The sequence below is a fragment of the Cyclopterus lumpus genome, chromosome 3, assembly GCF_009769545.1.
Source record: "Cyclopterus lumpus isolate fCycLum1 chromosome 3, fCycLum1.pri, whole genome shotgun sequence".
Taxonomy (NCBI): Eukaryota; Metazoa; Chordata; class Actinopteri; order Perciformes; family Cyclopteridae; genus Cyclopterus; species Cyclopterus lumpus.
The window spans coordinates 30,374,487-30,392,296 of NC_046968.1; the positions used below are offsets into that span (position 1 = coordinate 30,374,487).

The 17,810-nt window shown below is 43.7% G+C and overlaps 2 protein-coding genes across 2 annotated transcripts; one reads left to right on the plus strand and one right to left on the minus strand.

Annotated features, from left to right (window-relative positions):
• Positions 1-9,580: 9,580 nt before the first annotated feature.
• On the plus strand, positions 9,581-11,847 carry LOC117750053 (chymotrypsin A-like). The gene is made up of 7 exons (XM_034560920.1): positions 9,581-9,632; positions 9,762-9,865; positions 10,104-10,183; positions 10,271-10,349; positions 10,441-10,621; positions 11,450-11,583; positions 11,686-11,847. Exons 1-7 carry the CDS (start codon positions 9,581-9,583, stop codon positions 11,845-11,847), a joined length of 792 nt encoding a protein of 263 aa, XP_034416811.1.
• Positions 11,848-12,628: 781 nt separating this feature from the next.
• agrp (agouti related neuropeptide) lies at positions 12,629-13,259 on the minus strand. The gene is made up of 3 exons (XM_034560932.1): positions 13,148-13,259; positions 12,927-13,018; positions 12,629-12,817 (listed from the first exon to the last, which is right to left on the minus strand). The coding sequence occupies exons 1-3, from the start codon at positions 13,257-13,259 to the stop codon at positions 12,629-12,631; spliced, it is 393 nt and encodes a 130-aa protein (XP_034416823.1).
• Positions 13,260-17,810: the final 4,551 nt, after the last annotated feature.

A 17,810-nucleotide genomic window follows, 5' to 3' on the forward strand; every position in this document is an offset into this window, starting at 1 on the left:
CACACACACACATAGACAAAACACACACATAGACACAAAGACACACACACACACATAGACAAAACACACACATAGACACAAAGACACACACACACACATAGACAAAACACACACATAGACACAAAGACACACACACACACGTAGACAAAACACACACATAGACACAAAGACACACACACACACAAAGACACAACTACACACAAACACACACACACACACACACACAAACAAAAAGCCCAAACTTGATCAATACATCAGTGAACATGTAAATGAAAGTGAAACCTAATCGGCCTCCAGCTGTGTGAACACTTCTCTGAGAAGATGGAGGACAGAGAACTCATCGCAGAATACATTCACCGGTTATTCACCGGTTATTCACTGGTTATTCACTGGTTATTCACTGGTTATTCAACGGTTATTCACCGGTTATTCACTGGTTATTCACTGGTTATTCACCGGTTATTCAACGGTTATTCACTGGTTATTCACCGGTTATTCAACGGTTATTCAACGGTTATTCACTGGTTATTCACCGGTTATTCAACAGTTATTCACTGGTTATTCAACAGTTATTCACTGGTTATTCACCGGTTATTCAACGGTTATTCAACAGTTATTCACTGGTTATTCACCGGTTATTCACCGGTTATTCACCGGTTATTCAACGGTTATTCAACAGTTATTCACTGGTTATTCACCGGTTATTCACCGGTTATTCAACAGTTATTCAACAGTTATTCACTGGTTATTCACTGGTTATTCACTGGTTATTCAACGGTTATTCAACAGTTATTCACTGGTTATTCACCGGTTATTCAACAGTTATTCACCGGTTATTCACCGGTTATTCACTGGTTATTCACCGGTTATTCACCGGTTATTCACTGGTTATTCACCGGTTATTCAACAGATATTCACTGGTTATTCACCGGTTATTCACCGGTTATTCACCGGTTATTCAACGGTTATTCAACAGTTATTCACTGGTTATTCACCGGTTATTCACCGGTTATTCAACAGTTATTCACTGGTTATTCACCGGTTATTCACTGGTTATTCAACGGTTATTCAACAGTTATTCACTGGTTATTCACCGGTTATTCAACAGTTATTCACCGGTTATTCAACAGATATTCACTGGTTATTCACCGGTTATTCAACAGATATTCACCGGTTATTCACTGGTTATTCACTGGTTATTCACCGGTTATTCACTGGTTATTCACTGGTTATTCAACAGTTATTCACTGGTTATTCACCGGTTATTCAACAGATATTCACCGGTTATTCACTGGTTATTCACTGGTTATTCACCGGTTATTCACCGGTTATTCACCGGTTATTCACTGGTTATTCACTGGTTATTCACCGGTTATTCACCGGTTATTCACTGGTTATTCACTGGTTATTCACCGGTTATTCACCGGTTATTCAAGGGTTATTCACTGGTTATTCACCGGTTATTCACCGGTTATTCAACAGTTATTCACTGGTTATTCAACAGTTATTCACTGGTTATTCACCGGTTATTCACTGTTTATTCACCGGTTATTCAACAGTTATTCACTGGTTATTCACCGGTTATTCAACGGTTATTCAACAGTTATTCAACAGTTATTCACTGGTTATTCACTGGTTATTCACTGGTTATTCAACGGTTATTCAACAGTTATTCACCGGTTATTCACTGGTTATTCACCGGTTATTCAACAGTTATTCACCGGTTATTCACCGGTTATTCACTGGTTATTCACTGGTTATTCACCGGTTATTCACTGGTTATTCACCGGTTATTCAACAGATATTCACTGGTTATTCACCGGTTATTCAACGGTTATTCACTGGTTATTCACTGGTTATTCACCGGTTATTCACTGGTTATTCACCGGTTATTCAACAGATATTCACTGGTTATTCACCGGTTATTCAACGGTTATTCAACAGTTATTCACTGGTTATTCACCGGTTATTCACCGGTTATTCACCGGTTATTCACTGGTTATTCACCGGTTATTCACTGGTTATTCACCGGTTATTCAACGGTTATTCAACAGTTATTCACTGGTTATTCACCGGTTATTCACCGGTTATTCACTGGTTATTCACCGGTTATTCACTGGTTATTCAACGGTTATTCAACAGTTATTCACTGGTTATTCACCGGTTATTCAACAGTTATTCACTGGTTATTCACCGGTTATTCACTGGTTATTCAACAGTTATTCACTGGTTATTCAACGGTTATTCACTGGTTATTCACCGGTTATTCAACAGATATTCACTGGTTATTCACTGGTTATTCACCGGTTCTTCACCGGTTATTCACCGGTTATTCACTGGTTATTCACTGGTTATTCACTGGTTATTCACCGGTTATTCAACGGTTATTCAACAGTTATTCACTGGTTATTCACCGGTTATTCACCGGTTATGCAACAGTTATTCACTGGTTATTCAACGGTTATTCAACGGTTATTCAACGGTTCTTCAACGGTAATTCACCGGTTATTCACCGGTTATTCACCGGTTATTCACCGGTTATTCACCGGTTATTCAACGGTTATTCACTGGTTATTCACCGGTTATTCAACGGTTATTCAACGGTTATTCACTGGTTATTCACCGGTTATTCAACAGTTATTCACTGGTTATTCAACAGTTATTCACTGGTTATTCACCGGTTATTCACCGGTTATTCACCGGTTATTCAACAGTTATTCACTGGTTATTCACCGGTTATTCACCGGTTATTCACCGGTTATTCAACGGTTATTCAACAGTTATTCACTGGTTATTCACCGGTTATTCACCGGTTATTCAACAGTTATTCAACAGTTATTCACTGGTTATTCACTGGTTATTCACTGGTTATTCAACGGTTATTCAACAGTTATTCACTGGTTATTCACCGGTTATTCAACAGTTATTCACCGGTTATTCACCGGTTATTCACTGGTTATTCACCGGTTATTCACCGGTTATTCACTGGTTATTCACCGGTTATTCAACAGATATTCACTGGTTATTCACCGGTTATTCACCGGTTATTCACCGGTTATTCAACAGTTATTCAACAGTTATTCACTGGTTATTCACCGGTTATTCACCGGTTATTCAACAGTTATTCACTGGTTATTCACCGGTTATTCACTGGTTATTCAACGGTTATTCAACAGTTATTCACTGGTTATTCACCGGTTATTCAACAGTTATTCACTGGTTATTCACCGGTTATTCACTGGTTATTCAACAGTTATTCACTGGTTATTCACCGGTTATTCAACAGATATTCACCGGTTATTCACTGGTTATTCACTGGTTATTCACCGGTTATTCACCGGTTATTCACCGGTTATTCACTGGTTATTCACTGGTTATTCACCGGTTATTCACCGGTTATTCACTGGTTATTCACTGGTTATTCACCGGTTATTCACCGGTTATTCAACGGTTATTCACTGGTTATTCACCGGTTATTCACCGGTTATTCAACAGTTATTCACTGGTTATTCAACAGTTATTCACTGGTTATTCACCGGTTATTCACCGTTTATTCACCGGTTATTCAACAGTTATTCACTGGTTATTCACCGGTTATTCACCGGTTATTCAACAGTTATTCACTGGTTATTCACCGGTTATTCAACGGTTATTCAACAGTTATTCAACAGTTATTCACTGGTTATTCACTGGTTATTCACTGGTTATTCAACGGTTATTCAACAGTTATTCACCGGTTATTCACTGGTTATTCACCGGTTATTCAACAGTTATTCACCGGTTATTCACCGGTTATTCACTGGTTATTCACTGGTTATTCACCGGTTATTCACTGGTTATTCACCGGTTATTCAACAGATATTCACTGGTTATTCACCGGTTATTCAACGGTTATTCAACAGTTATTCACTGGTTATTCACCGGTTATTCACCGGTTATTCAACAGTTATTCACTGGTTATTCACCGGTTATTCACCGGTTATTCACCGGTTATTCACTGGTTATTCACCGGTTATTCACTGGTTATTCACCGGTTATTCAACGGTTATTCAACAGTTATTCACCGGTTATTCACCGGTTATTCACTGGTTATTCACCGGTTATTCACTGGTTATTCAACGGTTATTCAACAGTTATTCACTGGTTATTCACCGGTTATTCAACAGTTATTCACTGGTTATTCACCGGTTATTCACTGGTTATTCAACAGTTATTCACTGGTTATTCAACGGTTATTCACTGGTTATTCACCGGTTATTCAACAGATATTCACTGGTTATTCACTGGTTATTCACCGGTTATTCACCGGTTATTCACTGGTTATTCACTGGTTATTCACTGGTTATTCACCGGTTATTCAACGGTTATTCAATAGTTATTCACTGGTTATTCACCGGTTATTCACCGGTTATGCAACAGTTATTCACTGGTTATTCAACGGTTATTCAACGGTTATTCAACGGTTCTTCAACGGTAATTCACCGGTTATTCACCGGTTATTCACCGGTTATTCACCGGTTATTCACCGTTTATTCACCTATTCACCGGTTATTCAACGGTTATTTACATGGTTAATCACCGTTTATTCAACGGTTATTCACCGTTTATTCACCGTTTATTCAACGGTTATTCACCGTTTATTCACCGGTTATTCACCGGTTATTCACCGGTTATTCACCGGTTATTCAACGGTTATTCACTGGTTATTCACTGGTTATTCAACGGTTATTCACCTATTCACCGGTTATTCAACGGTTATTCACACAGTTATTCACCTATTCACCGGTTATTCAACGGTTATTCACCTATTCACCGATTATTCACTGGTTATTCACTGGTTATTCACCGGTTATTCAACGGTTATTCAACGGTTATTCACCTATTCACCGATTATTCACTGGTTATTCACCGGTTATTCACCAGTTATTCACCGGTTATTCAACGGTTATTCACCTATTCACCGATTATTCACTGGTTATTCACCGGTTATTCAACGGTTATTCACCGGTTATTCAACGGTTATTCACCTATTCACCGATTATTCACTGGTTATTCACTGGTTATTCACCGGTTATTCACCGGTTATTCAACGGTTATTCAACGGTTATTCAACGGTTCTTCAACGGTAATTCACCGGTTATTCACCGGTTATTCACCGGTTATTCACCGGTTATTCACCGTTTATTCACCTATTCACCGGTTATTCAACGGTTATTCACATGGTTAATCACCGTTTATTCAACGGTTATTCACCGTTTATTCACCGTTTATTCAACGGTTATTCACCGTTTATTCACCGGTTATTCACCGGTTATTCACCGGTTATTCAACGGTTATTCACTGGTTATTCACTGGTTATTCAACGGTTATTCACCTATTCACCGGTTATTCAACGGTTATTCACACGGTTATTCACCTATTCACCGGTTATTCAACGGTTATTCACCTATTCACCGATTATTCACTGGTTATTCACCGGTTATTCACCGGTTATTCAACGGTTATTCAACGGTTATTCACCTATTCACCGATTATTCACTGGTTATTCACCGGTTATTCACCAGTTATTCACCGGTTATTCAACGGTTATTCACCTATTCACCGATTATTCACTGGTTATTCACCGGTTATTCAACGGTTATTCAACGGTTATTCACCGGTTATTCAACGGTTATTCACCGGTTATTCACCGGTTATTCACTGGTTATTCACCGATTATTCACTGGTTATTCACTGGTTATTCACTGGTTATTCACTGGTTATTCACTGGTTATTCACTGGTTATTCAACGGTTATTCACTGGTTATTCACCGATTATTCACTGGTTATTCACCGGTTATTCACCGGTTAATCACCGGTTATTCAACAGTTATTCAACGGTTATTCAACGGTTATTCAACGGTTATTCACCTATTCACCGATTATTCACTGGTTATTCACTGGTTATTCAACAGTTATTCAACAGTTATTCACCGATTATTCAACGGTTATTCAACGGTTATTCACCGGTTATTCAATGGTTATTCACCGGTTATTCAACGGTTATTCAACGGTTATTCACCGGTTATTCAACGGTTATTCAACGGTTATTCACCGGTTATTCAACGGTTATTCAACAGTTATTCAGCGGTTATTCACTGGTTATTCAACGGTTATTCACTGGTTATTCACTGGTTATTCACCGGTTATTCAACGGTTATTCACCGGTTATTCAACGGTTATTCAACGGTTATTCAACGGTTATGCAACGGTTATTCAACGGTTATTCAACGGTTATTCAACGGTTATTCAACGGTTATTCAACGGTTATGCAACGGTTATTCACTGGTTATTCACCGGTTATTCAACGGTTATTCACCGGTTATTCAACGGTTATTCACCGGTTATTCAACGGTTATTCAACGGTTATTCACCGGTTATTCAACGGTTATTCAACAGTTATTCAGCGGTTATTCACCGGTTATTCACTGGTTATTCAACGATTATTCACTGGTTATTCACTGGTTATTCACCGGTTATTCAATGGTTATTCACCGGTTATTCAACGGTTATTCAACGGTTATTCACTGGTTATTCACTGGTTATTCACCGGTTATTCAATGGTTATTCACCGGTTATTCAATGGTTATTCACCGGTTATTCAACGGTTATTCAACGGTTATGCAACGGTTATTCAACGGTTATTCAACGGTTATTCAACGGTTATTCAACAGTTATTCACCGGTTATTCACCGGTTATTCAACGGTTATGCAACGGTTATTCACCGGTTATTCAACGGTTATATATATATATATCTTTGTATATACGTATATATACTGTATATGCATATATACCGTATAAGCATTTACATATATATATATATACGTATATACTGTATATGTATATATATACGTATATATATACGTATATATAAATATGTATACATATATATATGAATATGTATAAATATATATTCATGTATTCATAAAGATATTCATATTTATAGACAGACTGTAGGTTTTATGTCCTGATGCAACACGTGTGAAGAACTGCTGCTGGGAAACAAACGCATGGACACACACACACTCACACACACACTCACACACACACTCACACACGCATGGACACACACACACACTCACACACATGGACACACACACACTCACACACGCATAGACACACACACACACTCACACACGGACACACACACATGGACACACACACACTCACACACACATGGACAAACACACTCACACACACACACACACTCACACACACATAGACACACACACAGTCACACACATGGACACACACTCACTCACACACACACTCACACACGCATGGACACACACACACACTCACACACATGGACACACACACATGGACACACACACACTCACACACGCATGGACACACACACACACTCACACACATGGACACACACACATGGACACACACACACTCACACACACACTCACACACGCATGGACACACACACATGGACACACACACACTCACACACACACTCACACACGCATAGACACACACACACACTCACACACATGGACACACACACATGGACACACACACACTCACACACACATGGACAAACACACTCACACACACACACTCACACACACATAGACACACACACAGTCACACACATGGACACACACACACTCACACACACATGGACACACACACACACTCACACACACACACTCACACACACATAGACACACACACAGTCACACACATAGACACACACACACTCACACACACTCACTCACACACACATGGACACACACACACTCACATACGCATGGACACACACACACACTCACACATATGGACACACACACATGGACACACACACACACTCACACACATGGACACACACACATGGACACACACACACTCACACACACACTCACACACGCATGGACACACACACACACTCACACACATGGACACACACACACACTCACACACACACTCACACACGCATAGACACACACACACACTCACACACATGGACACACACACATGGACACACACACACTCACACACACATGGACAAACACACTCACACACACACACTCACACACACATAGACACACACACAGTCACACACATGGACACACACTCACTCACACACACATGGACACACACACACTCACACACACATAGACACACACACAGTCACACACATGGACACACACACACTCACACACACACACTCACACACACATAGACACACACACAGTCACACACATGGACACACACACACTCACACACGCATGGACACACACACACACTCACACATATGGACACACACACATGGACACACACACACTCACACACACATGCTCACACACACATGGACACACTCACACACTCACACATCCATGGACACACACACACACTCACACACATGGACACACACACATGGACACACACACACTCACACACACATGGACACACACACACACTCACACACATGGACACACACACATGGACACACACACACTCACACACACATGGACACACACACACTCACACACACATGGACACACACACACTCACACACACATGGACACACACACACTCACACACACATGGACACACACACACTCACACACACATGGACACACACACACTCACACACACATGGACACACACACACTCACACACACATGGACACACACACACTCACATACGCATGGACACACACACACACTCACACATATGGACACACACACATGGACACACACACACTCACACACACATGCTCACACACACATGGACACACTCACACACTCACACATGGACACACACACACTCACACATCCATGGACACACACACACACTCACACACATGGACACACACACATGGACACACACACACTCACACACACATGGACACACACACACACTCACACACATGGACACACACACATGGACACACACACACTCACACACACATGGACACACACACAATCACACACACATGGACACACACACACTCACACACACATGGACACACACACACTCACATACGCATGGACACACACACACACTCACACATATGGACACACACACATGGACACACACACACACTCACACACATGGACACACACACATGGACACACACACACTCACACACACATGGACACACACACAATCACACACACATGGACACACACACACTCACACACACATGGACACACACACACTCACACACACATGGACACACACACAATCACACACACATGGACACACACACACTCACACACACATGGACACACACACACTCACACACACATGGACACACACACACTCACACACACATGGACACACACACACTCACACACACATGGACACACACACCCACTAGAACACATGAAGCTCCTCTACTGAGGAGCCTAGTCAATCGTCCACGTTCCTCTGGTGGAAAACTGTGCGTCAGCTCCACCTGCTGTGACTCCCAGGGTCTCTGATTAGATGTCCCCCCTGGCCCCTCCCCTCCTCTCCCGTCCAATCACGTCGTCCCGTGGTGGTATAAAAGCTCCTGGCTCACAGCGCCCGGCACACGGCGCCATGACCTTCCTCTGGATCCTCTCCTGCTTCGCCTTCGTCGGCGCCGCCTACGGTGAGATGAACTAAGGCTCTGTGGTGTAACTCTAAGTAACAATAGTTGTTTCCATTGAATGAAGTCATTTTCTGCCTGTTGTTGTTGTTGTTGTTGTTGTTGACAATGACCTCATGATGATGTCACCAGGTTGCGGCTCTCCCGCCATCGCTCCCGTCATCACCGGTTACTCTCGTATCGTGAACGGTGAGGAGGCGGTGCCTCACTCCTGGCCCTGGCAGGTGTCCCTGCAGGTAAACACACACACACACACAGACACACACACACACACACACACAGACACACAGACACACACACACACATACACACCCACACACACACACACACATACACACCCACACACACTCACACAGACACACACAGACATACACACACACACACACACACACAGACACACACACACACACACACACACACAGACACACACACACAGACACACACACACACGTCTCACTCTTCTTGTTACTTCAGGATTACACCGGCTTCCACTTCTGCGGCGGCTCCCTGATCAATGAGAACTGGGTGGTGACGGCCGCTCATTGCAACGTCCGGTAAGTTCGTCCGTCGGGAATTATCAGCACTCATTATTATGAATTGTATTTTACAAAATGGCCGCCTCGTGGATCCGTTCCCTGCAGGACGTCCCACCGCGTGATCCTCGGAGAACACGACCGCTCCTCCAACGCCGAGGACGTCCAGGTCATGAAGGTCGGCAAGGTGGGTGACGAACAGCATCGGCTCCCGGTGTCGTCGCAACGTGGACCCGTGTGTGTCTATCGCCGGTCGTAACAATGTCACTTCCTGTCAGGTGTTCAAGCACCCGAGCTACAACGGCTATACCATCAACAACGACATCCTGCTCGTCAGGCTGGCCAGCCCCGCCCAGATGAACATACGCGTCTCCCCCGTGTGCGTTGCCGAGACCGGAGACGACTTCCCCGGAGGCACGAAGTGCGTGACCAGCGGCTGGGGCCTGACCAGCCACAACGGTGAGACCTCTGGCACCGGTGGGCCAATCGCTGGAGAGTAGGGGTGGGGCTTAGATGGAGAAGCAGTCAGTCAGAAGGTCACTGGTTCTCCATGTGGAGCTCTGAACGTCATTGAAACTGAAATGCTGAAACACTTATAAAGTTATGGAAGTCTTGACCTCGATGTTTGTGCTATAAGCATTACTTTCACAGTGACCATCCTCAGGTTACTTGGACCTTTACTCAAATTAATAACATTTCATGAAAGCTGACAAAGTGCACAATCCGCCTGTATGCAGATGATACAGTTATTTACCCCTCAGAGAAAACCAACAGGAGATTTTAGGGCTTTAGATATATTGTATTTTTATGACTAACCTTTGTTCGGTGTACGGGTTGTAAAGAACTCTGAAGGAGATCGGTCATTTTATTTTCATGTCTGGCAATGGAAACCAACATTTTAAAACATAAACTATGGTGTGGCCCAAGGCAGTACCCTGGGACCTCTGCATCTATTGGTTCCTCAATCCATCAGCAATCCATTGACCTCGACGTTTATGCTATTCAATAAGGATTATCTTCACAGTGACCGTCCTCAGGTTTGTGATCATCTATAAAACCAAATGAAGGACCCACGTGTGGTCAGGGAAACCCAGTTCATCTGGATGTTTTAGGGGTTTTAGAGTAATCGGAGCAATCACCAGAAGATCTGCCGACATGATGGGACTCAGTGGCCACGATAGAGGAACCATGGCGTCCTTTCACCACCGGGGGCAGAATGCAGCACGTAGCCCTCCAGCTGAGACTGTCAGGGTCCTGTGGTTGATGTGTAAAGTGTTTGTGCTGCAGCTCCCGACACCCCCGCCCTGCTGCAGCAGGCGGCCCTCCCCCTGCTCTCCAACGAGCAGTGCAAGCGTTTCTGGGGCAACAAGATCAGCAGCCTGATGATCTGCGCCGGAGCCTCCGGAGCCTCTTCCTGCATGGTGGGCGCCGCATAGATACGTAGAACAGAGGTCACGGGGTCGATCCCTAGGTTGTGTTGTTTACACTGTGATGTTTATATTCGTTTCTTTGTGTTTTTTCAGGGCGACTCTGGCGGTCCTCTGGTCTGCCAGAAGGCCGGAGCCTGGACTCTGGTCGGCATCGTGTCCTGGGGCAGTGGAACCTGTACTCCCACGATCCCCGGCGTGTACGCCCGCGTCACCGAGCTCCGTGCCTGGATGGACCAGACCATCGCCGCCAACTGAGTGTCACAGACAGTTTGAACCTGATCGTCAATAAAAAACGAAACTCTGAACATATGTGTTGTTGTTGTTGTTGTTTGTTCATATTGGTTACGAACGGATACAAGCGTCCGAAATGAGCTTCCTCCGTAGGGTGGCCGGGCTCAGCCTTAGAGATAGGGTAAGGAGCTCGGACATCAGGGGGGAGCTCGGAGTCGAGTCGCTGCTCCTTCGTGTCCAAAGGAGTCAGCTGAGGTGGTTCATCTAGTCAGGATGCCTCCTGGACGCCTCCCATTAGAGGTTTTCCGGGCACGTCCAACTGGTAGGAGGCCCCGGGGAAGACCGAGGACACGCTGGAGGGATTATATCTCCCGGCTGGCCTTGGAACGCCTCGGGATCCCCCAGAATGAGCTGGAAAGTGTTGCTGGTAAGAGGGAAGCCTGGGTCGGCCTGCTGAACCTGCTGCCACCGCGACCCGACCCCGGATAAGAGATGATAATGGATGGATGGATGGATGGTTCCGAACGGAAAGAAAGACGCTCACGTCTTGTGAAGTCATGACATCAACACTGAGTTGTGTTAGCTGAGTGGAGCGAAGAGACATGAAGGGGAACACCTGAGTTCCTCAAGTTCCTCTGAAGCTTATTCAATCATTAGTATTCACGTCTTAATTAATTAATAATCATGTTGATTACTGACACAAAACACGTTAAATTGACACGACAAATGTATATTTTCCTCAGCAGTCATTTATTACACAAAAAGCACATTTTATACAACGAGTTACAGAAGGTTAGGTGCGCGGTCAGGTGCGCCTGGGGGGGCAGGCGCGGCCGACCCGGCGGCAGTAGCAGTTGGCGTTGAAGAAGCGGCAGTAGCAAGTGTCACAGGGGTCGCAGCAGGGCAGCGGGTAGCCCAGGCACGACTGCTGGTTCGGGATGCAGCGGCGCGGGGAACGCATGGCCCGACCCTGAAGCGCCACCGCCGCCGAGTCCTGGGAAACAGGAAGTAAACGTACTGAAACAGGAAACGGATGAATTCACCGCTGCCGACTTGTGACACGACGCCAGGAAGATGGAAGCTTCTCCAGAAAGCACACCCACCTCGTCGTAGGACCCCGCGTCCATCAGGAAGCGATCCTCTATCGAGTCGACAGGTGAGAGGGCGGGGTCGTGCACGGGGGCGTGGCCTCGCTCTACGGGACAAAGAAAACCCACCTGCTGTGTTACCCTCCACCTTCACAGCTACAGATGATATGACTGAACTAGGTCTCCACTTGTTGAAATGGACAGGCGAGCGTTCTGATTGGTCGAGAGCTACTCACCGAGGTCAGACAGGTAGGAGGCGTCGTCCAGATGGATGTTCCCATGAACCAGAGGGGAGGAGAGACGCAGCAGACCCAAGGACCAGCAGCAGAGCAGCACCGAGCACAGCATCCTGCCTCCAGGAGGAGGAGGAGGAGGAGGAGGAGGAGGAGGAAGAGGAGGAGGAGGAGGAAGAGGAGGAGGAGCAGGAGGAGGAGCAGGAGGAGGAGGAGGAAGAGGAGGAGGAGGAGAAAGAGGAGGAGGAGGAGAAAGAGGAGGAGGAGAAAGAGGAGGAGGAGGAGGAGAACGAGAAGAAGAAAACAAGAGATCGTCTGCACCACAACTCCCACAATCCTCAGCTTCTCCTCCAAAGGTCTCTGAAAGGAGGAAGAAGTGTTCAGTTTATTTTCCTCTACCCAGGACTGTGGAGAACCGGTCCTCTACCCAGGACTGTGGAGAACCGGTCCTCTACCCAGGACTGTGGAGAACCGGTCCTCTATCCAGGACTGTGGAGAACCGGTCCTCTACCCAGGACTGTGGAGAACCGGTCCTCTACCCAGGACTGTGGAGAACCGGTCCTCTACCCAGGACTGTGGAGAACCGGTCCTCTATCCAGGACTGTGGAGAACCGGTCCTCTACCCAGGACTGTGGAGAACCGGTCCTCTACCCAGGACTGTGGAGAACCGGTCCTCTATCCAGGACTGTGGAGAACCGGTCCTCTATCCAGGACTGTGGAGAACCGGTCCTCTACCCAGGACTGTGGAGAACCGGTCCTCTACCCAGGACTGGTGTACATATAAATACTATATTAAAATGTTTCTTCATATTATAATATCTTATTTTTACAGATACATTTATTATTTTATTCTTTACTTTTATCCATCCAGCTTCATTGTTATTTCTACTTTTGTGTTATAAAATAAATGATTATTTAATAATTCATATTCATGTAAACATATTCATGTTTTTGTGCTGTGTTTCTGACTTAATTGAATGTGTTCTATTGTAATGTCTTGATGCATTATTATATTATATAGATATATTACACATATCTGTGTATTATATCTATATAAGAACAGTGAATTTAAACGTTTTAGTCTTAAATATAATCAATATATAGCAATATTTTATTTTGTACTATTATAACCCTTATAATAATGACAATAAACAACATCACGTCAAAGGGTGTAATGTGTGTATTATGATGTTTAATGTTAGTTTATGTATTATAATATTCTAATGTTTAATATTAGTTCAATGAAGCAGAAGAGAGGACTTACCTGTCGCTGTGACTCTCCGTCGGTTCTCTCTTGAGGAGACGACGGGGCTTTAAAGGAGGGAGGAGGTCACATGACCCCCAGATGACATCATCTAATTATAATTATGACTGTTTTTATGACATGTGTTACTACAAACAGCTGTTTTCTACTTTTATGTACGTTTATTATATATATATATATATATATGTATATATGTATAAGCGATTATTATTATTATATATATATATATATATATATATGTACATATATATATATATACATATATATATATATATATATGTATAAGCGATTATTATTAGTATATATATATAATATATATATATAATTTATATTATATATATATATTTTATATATATATATATATATAAAATATCAGGATTCTTAAAGGAGACCATCACACCTGTTCAGTTTTCACGAGGACAGGAAATGAGATAAGAGGGAGGATGGGAGGAGTACATTGACCAAGAGACCACCTGAGACCTCCTGAGTCCTCCAGAGACCTCCTGAAACCTCCACACACCTCCATAAACCTTCAGAGAGCTTCATAAACCTCCATTCCTCCTGAGACCTCCAGAATCCCCCAGAGGCCACCTGAGACTGCCAAAAACCTCTAGAGACCCTCTGAGACCTTCAGAGACCACCAGAAACCTTCAAGATCCTTCAAAGACCACCTGAGATCTCCAAACTCCTTCAAAGGCCACTTAAGATCTTAAGAATCCCTCAATGACCACCGGAGACCTCCAAAATCCTTCAAAGACCACCTGATACCTCCAGAGTCCTTCAGAGGCCACTTGAGACCTTCAAAATCCTTCAGTAACCACATGTGACCCCCTGATACGTCCAGAATCCTTCAGAAACCACCCGAGACCACCTGGGCCCATGCCAGTTCTGGAGTGAGTCCCACAGGAAGCAGAAGGAACAGGTGATGACGTGCAGCTCACTAACGATCTCCTCCGTGTGGTTGATTGGAGAACATGCTGATTGGAGAACATTGGATCAGCTGCTCCCCGGTTCCCCCATCAGCATCAATCAGCTACTTCTTTTCAACATGGCGCCGGTTCCCTGAACCGCGACGTCCTCGCAGCACTCAACGCAAATCATCTGATTAGAGCCATCAGCGAAACCATTTCATAACCACGCCAACGGTTACCGTGGCAACCGCAGGGGTCTGACATGTGGAGCACGGGGAGCAGAGGTCATGTGTTTTGATTCATGATCAAGACCAGGTCAGAACCAGAATCTAGGCCAGTTAGGCCAGAACTGGTTCCAAGCTGAACTGGTTCAACTGGTTTACACCTTAGCAGGTTTAATTAAACCAGACTGGGTCAGGTTTGGTTGATCCTGGGTCAGTGTTACTTACTGCATTATGGACATGGTTAGTGATGATGAATACTCAGGCTGGTTCCAAATCAGCTCTGTAACAGTTATAATTATTATTAACACTAACAATAATAACAACAACAACAACAACAACAACAACAACAATATCATTAGTGACAGTGTGTTGTTTAATAAATCTATCAGCAGAAGAAGTCAGAAGAATCTTCATCATGTTTCTCTAAACACACTGACTCATCATCATCATCTTCATCATCATCATCATCAAGCAGTTCATTCATATTACTGATGAAATATGGTTTAACTTTCATAAACACTGTGTGTGTGTGTGTGTGTGTGTGTGTGTATATGTTTGTATGTGTGTGTGTGAACCAGCTTTTCTGCATCTTTTTGGGACAAGATGTGCCTGATTTTTGAAATGTTACGTAGATGAAAAAATGCAATCCTTGAGATTTGCTTAACGTGGAGTTAAAGGACAAGTCTGGGTCAAAGATAACTAGAGATTCTTTACAGTGGTGTTGGATGCCAGGGCAATGCCATCTACAGAAACCACATCACCAGATAATTGATCTCTGAGGTGTTCAGGGCCAGTAAAATAACTTCAGTTTTGTCTGAGTTTAACATCAGGAAGTTGCAGGTCATCCATGTTTTTATGTCTTTAAGACATTCTTGAATTTTAGCGAGCTGGTTGGTCTCCTCTGGTTTGATCAATAGATATAATTGAGTATCGTCTGCATAGCAATGAAAGTTTATGCAGTGTTTCCTGATAATATTGCCCAAAGGAAGCATATATAAGGTAAATAAAATTGGTCCAAGTACAGAACCTTGTGGAACTCCGTGATTAACGTTGGTGGTCATTGAGGCTTCATCGTTTACAAATACAAACTGAGACCGATCTGATAAATAGGATTTAAACCAACTTAGTGCGGTACCTGAAATGTCAATCGACTGATCCAGTCTCTGTAATAGGATGTCATGATCAATGGTGTCGAACGCAGCACTAAGGTCTAACAAGACCAGTACGGAGATGAGTCCTTTATCAGCACTAAGGTCTAACAAGACCAGTACGGAGATGAGTCCTTTATCAGCACTGAGGTCTAACAAGACCAGTACAGAGATGAGTCCTTTATCAGCACTAAGGTCTAACAAGACCAGTACAGAGATGAGTCCTTTATCAGCACTAAGGTCTAATAAGACCAGTACAGAGATGAGTCCTTTATCAGCACTATGGTCTAACAAGACCAGTACAGAGATGAGTCCTTTATCAGCACTAAGGTCTAACAAGACCAGTACGGAGATGAGTCCTTTATCAGCACTAAGGTCTAACAAGACCAGTACAGAGATGAGTCCTTTATCAGCACTAAGGTCTAATAAGACCAGTACAGAGATGAGTCCTTTATCAGCACTAAGGTCTAACAAGACCAGTACAGAGATGAGTCCTTTATCAGCACTAAGGTCTAACAAGACCAGTACAGAGATGAGTCCTTTATCAGCACTAAGGTCTAACAAGACCAGTACAGAGATGAGTCCTTTATCAGCACTAAGGTCTAACAAGACCAGTACAGAGATGAGTCCTTTATCAGCACTAAGGTCTAACAAGACCAGTACAGAGATGATTGTGTGTGTGTGTGTGTGTGTACGTGTGTGTGTGTTTGTGTGTGTGTGTGTGTGTGTACGTGTGTGTGTACGTGTGTGTGTGTGTGTGTGTTTGTGTGTGTGTGTGTGTGTGTGTTTGTGTGTGTGTGTGTATGTGTGTGTGTGTGTGTGTGTGTGTACGCGTGTGAGTGTGTGAGGGGGGGTATATGTGTGTGCATGTGTGTGTGCGTCTGTGTGTGTTTGAAGCAGAGGTTGTGTATATATGTGTGCGTGTTGTCTGCATATAGAAGCAGCAGGTGTTACATCATATCTTCTCATGTTCATATCTCTCCATTGTTTAAACGTTACAATGTATCTCCTAATTGTTTAATTTATTAATTGTATAATATATTAACTGGTAAATTGCTCATTTATACTTTCTGTAATTCATTTGAATCTAAATTATTTTAAAGATGTAAGAATACCTTC